This window comes from Ciona intestinalis, chromosome 1 (genome assembly GCF_000224145.3).
Source record: "Ciona intestinalis chromosome 1, KH, whole genome shotgun sequence".
Lineage (NCBI taxonomy): Eukaryota > Metazoa > Chordata > Ascidiacea > Phlebobranchia > Cionidae > Ciona > Ciona intestinalis.
This window is the reverse complement of record NC_020166.2, coordinates 852,754-862,412: the sequence shown is the minus strand read 5'-3', so window position 1 is coordinate 862,412 and position 9,659 is coordinate 852,754. Positions and strand designations below refer to the sequence as shown.

The 9,659-nt window shown below is 34.5% G+C and overlaps 1 protein-coding gene and 1 long non-coding RNA gene across 2 annotated transcripts in view; one reads left to right on the top strand and one right to left on the bottom strand.

Moving 5' to 3' along the window:
• Positions 1-9,317, bottom strand: part of LOC104266830 (somatostatin receptor type 5-like) — a 12,759-nt gene extending 3,442 nt beyond the window's left edge. The window contains exons 1-8 of the mRNA XM_018811148.2: positions 9,026-9,317; positions 7,807-7,916; positions 7,294-7,434; positions 6,092-6,195; positions 3,358-3,436; positions 2,749-2,860; positions 1,831-1,939; positions 588-712 (exon numbers count right to left, since the gene is read on the bottom strand). Coding sequence (XP_018666693.1) covers positions 588-712; positions 1,831-1,939; positions 2,749-2,860; positions 3,358-3,436; positions 6,092-6,195; positions 7,294-7,434; positions 7,807-7,916; positions 9,026-9,208 — 963 coding nt within the window. The 5' untranslated portion in view covers positions 9,209-9,317. The remainder of the gene's footprint in view (positions 1-587; positions 713-1,830; positions 1,940-2,748; positions 2,861-3,357; positions 3,437-6,091; positions 6,196-7,293; positions 7,435-7,806; positions 7,917-9,025) is intronic.
• On the top strand, positions 2,818-7,372 carry LOC113475048. Its single transcript, XR_003396788.1, has 4 exons — positions 2,818-2,906; positions 3,328-3,454; positions 7,167-7,213; positions 7,309-7,372. It is a non-coding gene; the product is annotated as an uncharacterized LOC113475048 (long non-coding RNA).
• Positions 9,318-9,659: the final 342 nt, after the last annotated feature.

Genomic DNA, 9,659 nt, shown 5'->3' with positions numbered 1-9,659 from the left:
TCGAATAAAGCGTATCATCCGATTTAACATATACCGTACAAGATGTTAAACGAAGAAAAAACATGTTTTGGAGTTACAGCTTTAAACGTAGCCTATATTGAAAGAAGAATAAAACGATTTATTAAACAATCTTGCATTGCAAAACGTTTATTTTAAAACATATATTGACTACGTGTATATGTTAAAAGTCACATACGTGATAATTTGTAAGCTGGCACGAGGTGCGTATAAAACGGAACACTCATGTTATTACGACTGCCGTTACCCCGCCACGCGCAGATAACTATGTTGCATTCTTTCAGAGCTTCGCTGCTATTCTATGTTTTTCACTTTGCGTTTAAAGCAAGTTCTTACAAAGCCAGTTTAAAACACATTGTGTACATATTCGTTCATTCATTCATTCATTCATTCATTCATTCATTCATTCATTCATTCATTCATTCATTCATTCATTCATTCATTCATTCATTCATTCATTCATTCATTCATTCATTCATTCATTCATTCATTCATTCATTCATTCATTCATTCATTCATTCATTCATTCATTCATTCATTCATTCATTCATTCATTCATTTTCATTTACCTTTAATTTCAAGTCTTCTCTCATGAAGCAGTACAACATAGGGTTTACACAACTATGCGCCCATGCGAGACATGTACTAAACATGTGGATATAGTAATGTACTTTGGACAGCTGCAACGGCTGAGCTGTGAAATCAATTCAATGCAGTTAATGTATGATCTGCATACAAAAATATCCAACGAAAAATTAACAAATTTTAACAGTTTCTAATTTCGTACAACTTCAAACATTTTACAAAGAAAAAAATGGCTATTAGTATAAAGATTGGTGGGGTAAAATGGGATATATTTATACTCTCTTTTATCGTCCCATTTGTTAGTAAACAAAGAATATTTATTGAATTATATTACCATATCCTTATACGACTTAAAAAGAGCATTTTTAATTGTTAAAAAACACGTTTAGGAAATATGATATTTAGGTGGTAACGTTATGCAATCTTGGCGTACTATAAATAAGTTACTTTTTCTAAAATTATTTTTAGCTTTTGTTCTGCACCACCAAGGCATAGATAAATACACAAATTTAGGCAAGTATATAATGTGCTTCAAACACATATTTACGAAATGAATATTCGATCATGGTTGTTTGTACAAGTATAATTTGGAAATTCCCGTCTTTTATGCCAACATGGCTTTAATTATTTAGTTTAAGAACACATTGTCAACTTTTTAATTCAGCGTTAAGCATATGAATAATACAGGTGTCGCGCTTATTAGGGTTAAAACAGTAGACTATTTATCGTGCAGCGCCCGTTTTACTGACAAAGTGGTTAGCACATCGACACAGAGTTGACGAGTTCAAGTCTCGAAGCTGCTATCATTGTGGGCGTATGTGGTAAAACACTTAACGGGAATTACTCCAACCGAGTGTTCCCTTTAATTATGCGTTGTCTAAATTGTCAGCCATAAACTACGAGAAATGGACATAAAAATCTCTCTCAAACATTGTCCCACAAAGTTACATACACGTTACGTGGTAACTTGTAAGCAGGCACGCGAGGTTTGTAAAACATAAAACCCGTGTAAAATCTTTATCGTTGGCCGACACGCGAGGATAAATAGGTTTACATTCATTTAGGCATCGATCTTGGACCTAATTAGCAAAGTTGTTAGTCACTTGGCAAAGTCGTCGCTTAGGGATTAACTGTCATTGTCATTTTAAAGAAACTTTGATGAATTGGATTTTAAAGCCTTCTGATGTCGGTTAATGGTTCATATAAAATACACGGATTTCTACTTACGTATAAGGTTGAAGCTCTGTGCTGCGTATATTGCGTTGGAAACTTGGTTGGGCAGCCAACACAGCAGGAAAACCGCAATAACCACAAGCACCATGGTAGTGGCTTTGTCCTGCGAACATAATGAAACATTTGGAAAAAAATCCATGTTTTCATAAAAAAATTAATGAAGTTCATGTCAACCATTAGCGATTGACTTTTGTTTTTTGGGCGGTATTCATTTTCCATGAGAACATTTTCCAATACATTGCATGAAGTCGATATATTTTTCCAATAATGAGGTACATCACATTATAAACATAATTATTATTAAAATATAAATATGTCAGAATAGAGCGAGCGTTCAAAGGGTATATCTATTATTTAAAAGTAAAACTCACGGTGGAAAATGAATAACAACGTCAACACGTACCATCGTATTTTGAACTATTGCCGGTTAATTATGCAGTACAACAACAACAACAACAACAACATCAATGTGCATACACACACAAAAAAAAACACACAAATACAAATAAAAATAAAAACGTGCAAATTAGACAAAAGAGCTGTAAACATTTAGAGGATGAAGAAGATGGGACACGTTTGGCACATATTATTCAATTATCCTGATCGTGTTTTAATCAATTAACAACAGTCTATGGAAATCGTGAGGATACGGTTTTATAATTAATTAATTGTTTTTTGCTATGATTTGAGACGCGAAAATAGAATAAAAATGTGTTCCATCTCCCCCACCCTACTATATCCAAAAATGTCCTGAAAAAATACATCCGCTCAAAAAAAACACCTGCACAAAAAATATACATACTCGTGCAAAAAAAACTTTTCAATCGGACATTGAGCCTTTTAAGACACTACGTGACCTTTTAAACAAGATACAACAACGTTTTGACAACCACAACAGCTAATCAGCCACACTTGTCGTTTGCTTGTCAGTTTTCCACTTGTCTTCCTCGTCTTGAGAAAGACAACGATCCACGTGTAACAGATTGAGATAATTAGAAAAGGCAGCGTGAACGCAATAACCGATCTGTGTGACGTAATAAAGGGATTATTATTGAAATCGATACAGCCAGGTTTGTAATAGGATTTTCTTATAATGTTTTAGAAGTTTAACTGAGCATGGAAGTTTAATCCTAAGGGATGTTTTACCGCTAGTTGGCGGGGCACAATCTTAACACAGTTTATGTGGCTTGAAGCTTTATAAGGATATAGTGTGAATAGATGGGCAACTAAAACATATATAGTAGGGTGGGGGAAGATGGGACACCTTTTCATTCTATTTTCTCGTCCTATTTGGTAGTAAACAAATAACATAAAAAGAATTCTAAAAAACGTATACTCACGACTCTCACAAATCATTGGTAATTGATTAAAACATAACCAGGATATTTGGATATTATGTGCTAACGGTGTTCCGTCTCACTCCACCCCACTACACTTCAATAATTAAATTCCGAGAATAATTAAAATATGTAACACGTTATTACTGATTAGATGTCACCATTTATAACACCGTTGGCTCACCTCGTCATAAAATGCACCACAAACCAGTTCCTATCGACCGTTATTGTGTCATTGAACGTCCAAATGCAGTGACTGTAACCTGGAATTTAAAATACGGGTAAAATTACATCAAAAATTTCATAGTATATTACTTTTGCTAGCAGGCATAATGTAAATATACTTTTAATGGTCTATCTGGTATAAAAAACGTAGTGTATTTCCGACGTTTCGTCTGCCATTCGACAAGACTATTAGGGAATCTCGAAATAAACTACGTTTTTTTATACCAGATAGAATAAAAAAAATTATATTTAAAAATTCTGTCTTTAAAAATAGCGTTATGAACATGCTAACTAGCTTTGACAACGAGCCAATTTAATCTTCACTGACGTCAAGTTAATAAATGTCACCGAGCGCCAGCTTAAGGTTGGTATGATTTTGTATTAATCGAATTAAAAATTAAAAAAAAAAATTAGAAAAAAAATCTTTAAGGAGAAAATATCAATTTGTGGTGGCAGAATCATGGCATATTATAATAGGGTATTGCAGTTTATGGGTTGAACTGTATCCTTGCATTGACTAAGTGCACCTCTAAGTTTTTAAAATTGATTTTAGTTTTTAAAATTAATCTCAGTTTTTAAAATTGATCTCAGTTTTTTAAATTGATTTTAGTTTTTAAAATTGAAAATTAATTCGCATTCGTAGAGACAATATACACGATATTATTAAACTGTAGGATTTTCAATAGATGCCTTTTTAGGTTTATCAATCACGCCCTTTTCTATTTTTTTAAACACTTTATCATATTGCGTCCATTATATATTAGGCATAGGGAAACATGGGACATCTTTTCATTCTATTTTCTCGCACCATTTGGTAGTAAACAAAGAGCATTTAAAGTATTATAAAACTGTACCCTCACGACTCCCATAGACCGTTGTTATTTGTTTATAACACGATCAGGGTATTCAAATGTTATGTTGTAAAGGGGTACCATCTTCCCCCACTCTACTATAAAATATTTTAACGACTGACGTTTTTTTTATTCTCATTCGCTAAACGCCAAGATGAGAAATGTTTGATATTTCAACATGCCCTAGAACCATGTGCTGTGGCTTAAAACCGAAACCACGTCGCTTTTTGGTTGGGAGAAGTTTCTCCTTAACTCTAATGGTTGGGAGACATTGAAGAAAAATGTAACACTTTGCCTCGTATCGACCTGATGGATGTGTAATTAGCAACGCATTTGGGACTTCTCATTTACGGGCACGAATTGCAGAAGATTAGCAAATGGCTGTTCTGCTGTGAGAACTTGTTTGCAGTATACAAGTACAACAACATGCCGTATCCTGTTTGTGTTTTAGTCGAAAATCATAAGGGTGGGGGAAGATGGGACACTTTTAGCACATAATATCCAAATATCGTGATCGTGTTTTAAATAATTAACAACGGTCTATAGGAGTCGTGAAGATACGGTTTAATAAATTTTTGAATGTTCTTTGTTACCAATTGGGACAACAAAATAAAATGAAAACATGTCCCATATTACCCCACCATATTATAAATATATTTATTCTGGTGGTCGATGTTTCTCACAGTAATCGAATGGGACATAAGGAACGTATTTATTATTGATGCAATAATTATCAGACGTGCGGGTCACATACCATGGTACACACATGTGTGGCTGCTCTTTTATTTCCGTAGATTTTGTGAATACTAAATGACAAATCTGAATCAAGAAATGGATCACTTTTTTGTTTTAAAGGTTATCAGCAAAAGTTTGCGCAAAACGTTGGCATCATATAGCGACGATTCAATTTTCAAATAACCACAAAACCACGGATACATGTAAAATCGTTATACAACCGTGCTAAGATAACCGAGGTGACGGAAACCGGTTTTAAACGCCCGGTCCGTCGCATTAGCGTCAAACATTCGACGGGTATTCGATTTGGAAAAAAAACTGACTAAAACAAACCCCTGGAACGCTTGCATTGGTAAAAGGGCACATAGAACTTTTCTTACGTTTCTCGTACACTAAGTATAATCATATATTTTCCAATGATCGATTAGGCAGTTTCCAATCGATATAGGAATGAGATGCGTAACCAAAGTACTAAGCATAAATATACGCAATGACTTTGAAAACATAGACAATAATCCAAGTACCATTGTATATAGTACTGTTGTGGGGTATAAGATGGATACCGTTAGCGCACAATGTCTTATATTTCCTGATCGTGTTTTACTAATAATTTCTGTCGTTTTTTAAAGTAGTGAGGGTGCGGTTATAATTCTGTGAATATTCTTTATTTGCTACCAAATTGGATGATACAGGAGAATAGCAAGGTTCTCTTCTTATGTGGCATAGGCTGAGACACAACCTAAAGTAAATGGCCCAAAAATGTTCTTAAACTCTGGGCCATGAGGTCATGCTTATGAATGAGCCACAGAGTTATTCAAACACCTCTTACTTTACAGCTATTTACTCCAATGAATAAACAGTTTTGACCAATTATGAATAAAAGCTTGTGGCGTTGCCTATTCATAGTTTTAATATAATCATGATATTAATATTAACTTTTTTTGTCCCCTCGATTACGGTAGCGAAGATTGAAAATTATTTAAAACGAAACAACCGGATATAGTGACAAAACAACAGTTGTCAAAACACGCTTACAGTTAAAAACATATTAAATAAATATATATATATAGGCAAATGTTCAAAAAAATATAAAAACAAATTTCTTACCTGAAGTCCCTTGCTTCAAATCACGGAAATAAAAAGGTACGATGCTAATTATGATAGATATCACCCAAATAACAGCTGAGCCAACTTTAGCCGCTCGTCTTGTCCTGTGTTGGGGCAACTTGGTTAAAAGATTAGTGGATTCTACATGGGTGAGGTTTTGTGGCGGGGTGCGTCAAGGGACCAGGGATTTAGGTCAGAGTTAGCACATAACTACACGGATTATACTGCATACTTGATTTTGTTGCGGAATATAAAATTGCACAAAGAGTGTATGTCTTCGTGGAAAATGATAAACGTATTAAAACAAAACGACTGTGCCTGTATAAGCTGTTTAAGTATTATACATAAAGTTACATATGTAGTAACTTGTAAGCTGGTATGAGGTGTATGAAACAGAACACCCGTGTAATAACGACTGCGCGTTTCCCTGCCACTCGGGGATAAAGTAAGTTACTACAAAGTTTAATGTATAGTACCGTGGGGTAAGATGGGGTACTGTTAGCGGCAAAATCTCATGTTTGGGACGGGACGAAAAAATGGGACGGAAAAGAGAATTAAAACATGGACCGTCTTACCCCACTCTACTATAGTATACTGCCATTCTTGTGCGTAATGAGTTTTTCTGATAAGTCTTTTCACTGGACTTGTAATCGATGCTTTGCGCCTCGTAATCAATATACTAATTTCGGCTAACCTACAACGACAGGTTTGCTACTACTTGTGCGCCAAGAGTGCCGAGGCCAAATTCGAATATACATTTTCCGTGATGACTTTCTAGCGCACAGAAATCGTTAATGCGTTTTTAATGGGCGCCCGGGAACAATAAATGGGCGCTAGCATTCAACATGCTGGTATAGTAACGTACGTGGCAATGTTTATAGTATAAGAAAAGTTTCTTAAGTTTCAAGATAGCCAAAATTTTGAATGTTTTTACTTTAAATAGAATTTGTCAGGAAATCTGTGGACAGCAACCGTTTTTTGAAAACGTTTTTAATAACTTTTGTTTATCAGTTTGTTAACGACATAAACTTTCTGAGTGTTAGGGTAATTGACCAATTCTTTCCTAAATCCCCAGGTCCATGACAAGGACCTCACCAACTTAGAATAGAATCAGTTATAACGGTAAGGATATTGGAATATATTAACATATACGTGGTCATTGGTTTGTAAACGTGTCTAAAAAGATCGGCATATTTTCTCACCTATTCCCCATACAGCTCCTATAGAACACCACTGCCATTAACCTGTCAACAGCCATCGCAGTGAGGAAGAAGACACTTGCGTACATATGGAAGTGGGTACTTCCGCTGGTTAGCTTACAGAGTACCCTCCCAAACACCCATCTGCATTTAGAAGAGATTAATCACAATAAAAGAGCACAGTTTTTACTTTATTAGGAATAAATTTAGCTATGAATATTAGTAAACAAATTTCGGATATTTTCGGAAGATTTCGGTTTGTTATGAATTTCCGAAAGTATATTAACGAATTCCTTTTGCTTTCAGAATTATAAGCGCTAACGGTAACAGTACTATACAGATTACAACTGGTAAAGCAAACATATAGGCAGCAGTTTTTCGAAATACCATAAACCTCAAAGTTAATTCACTTACTTGGTTATATAAATCAACACATTTATTTGAAATCGCTGGTCTTAACAAATCCAGCCCCGTAGTTAAACATATATTTAGTAAAAGCAAGAATTAAACACATACCGTCCGTTCATAGCAAGTTCTGTTGACCAGAATGGCAACATTGCGAGAAAGATGAAATCTGCGACAGCTAAATTGATGACGTATATATCGGTCAAACTGTTTTTACGAATCTAAAAAGATGCAGTTTTTTTTATTTTTTCCTGTAATTTTTATTTCTCAAAAGAATGTTTTGTGTATAATAGGGTGGGGAAAGATAGGACACTTTTAGCACACAATATTCCAACATCCTGATCGTGTTTTAAACAATTAACAACGGCCAATGGAAGTCGTGAAGATACGGTTTTATAATTCTTTAAATGTTTTTTGTTTACTATCAAATGGGACAAGGAAATAGAATAAAAACGTGTCCCATATTCCCCCATCCTACTATATTGTATTGGGTTGGGCTAAAACGGGATGCGTTTTTTTTATCGTCCTATTTGGTAGTAAACAAATATATGATTTGCAAAATTACACAGCAACCCTGTGCTTTCTACTTTATCGGGAAAATATAGGACTTAGGTGCTAACGTTATCCCATCTTACCCCGCAATGTCTAGAGTAGAAACGCGGTCGATTACAAAAATTATAGTTCTGTAAAATATGCATACTTATATGAAGAAAAGATGATTCATTTCAAATACCTTTTTGTGAATAAATTAGACAAACCATTAACTATTACGTAATGTACAAACATGCGGCACTCAATTAAAATCCTTTCATGCCAAATAGTAATGGATTAGCTACCAATCTCAACTGAACTATGGATTAGCTACCAATCTCATAGTAACTATAAGCTCAATACATAATAATAAGCTTAATATGAATTTTGTTCGATTTGTAATTCATAAAAAAACACAATTTCATAAATTAATAAATAGATGTTGTTTGCTTTATCCTCACGTGAGAGGAAAACGACAGTCGTAATAACACGGGTGTTCTGTTTCATATACACCTTGTGCCGGCTTACTAGTTACCAAGTATGTAACTTTGTGAGTTATTATTTTATATGTTTCTTATATACACCAAGTATCTTAACATATTGTAGTGTTGGGGAAAATGAGACACATTTTGTTATTTTCTCGTCCATTTTGGTAGTAAACAAAAACATTCAAAGAATTAAAAAGCCTTTTCTTCACGCTTTCAATAGAATGTTATTTATGGTTTAAACACGACCAGGATATATGGATATTATATGCTAAAAAGTGTCACATCTACCCCACCCTACTATAAACACTTACCTTCACTTGTATAATGTACATGACCAACGCATTACCAAGTAATCCAACAATACAAACGATTCCAAACACAGATGGCAGAACAACCGTCTTTAACGGATCGGGCGAAATAGATATCGGTTGGTCCTTTACCGTGGTCGAAACTAACCCATCTCCCACGTAGGGCACATGAGTTGTTGGCTCCATTTTCAGTCTGTTCCTTTGGGTTTATACTTCAAGTTGTTGCCTATTTTATTTTATTTATCCTGATTTTCGCAGCAAAATTTTACATAAGTCTGAAAGGACAATGTTTTTTTATAAGAATTATAAAGCAATATTTTGTGTCTTTGCTTACATAAGGGTAAAATATACCACGATAAAACATAAAAAGATCGAAAGTAACGGTAAAACGATACTTGTCGTAATATAAACGTGTAAAGGGTTATTATAATATAAGTTTGAAACTTTATATAGGCGTAATTAGTTTCTGATACTGCGTAATGAAATAGTTGGGACAAAGATCTTAATAATATACAGCTTTGTCGAACGAATCGGTCACAACTCCTGTAGTAGAAAGGGGGAGATGGGACACCTTTATAATATCCAAACATCCTGATCGTGTTTTAAACAATTAACAATGGTCTATGGAGCCGTGAGG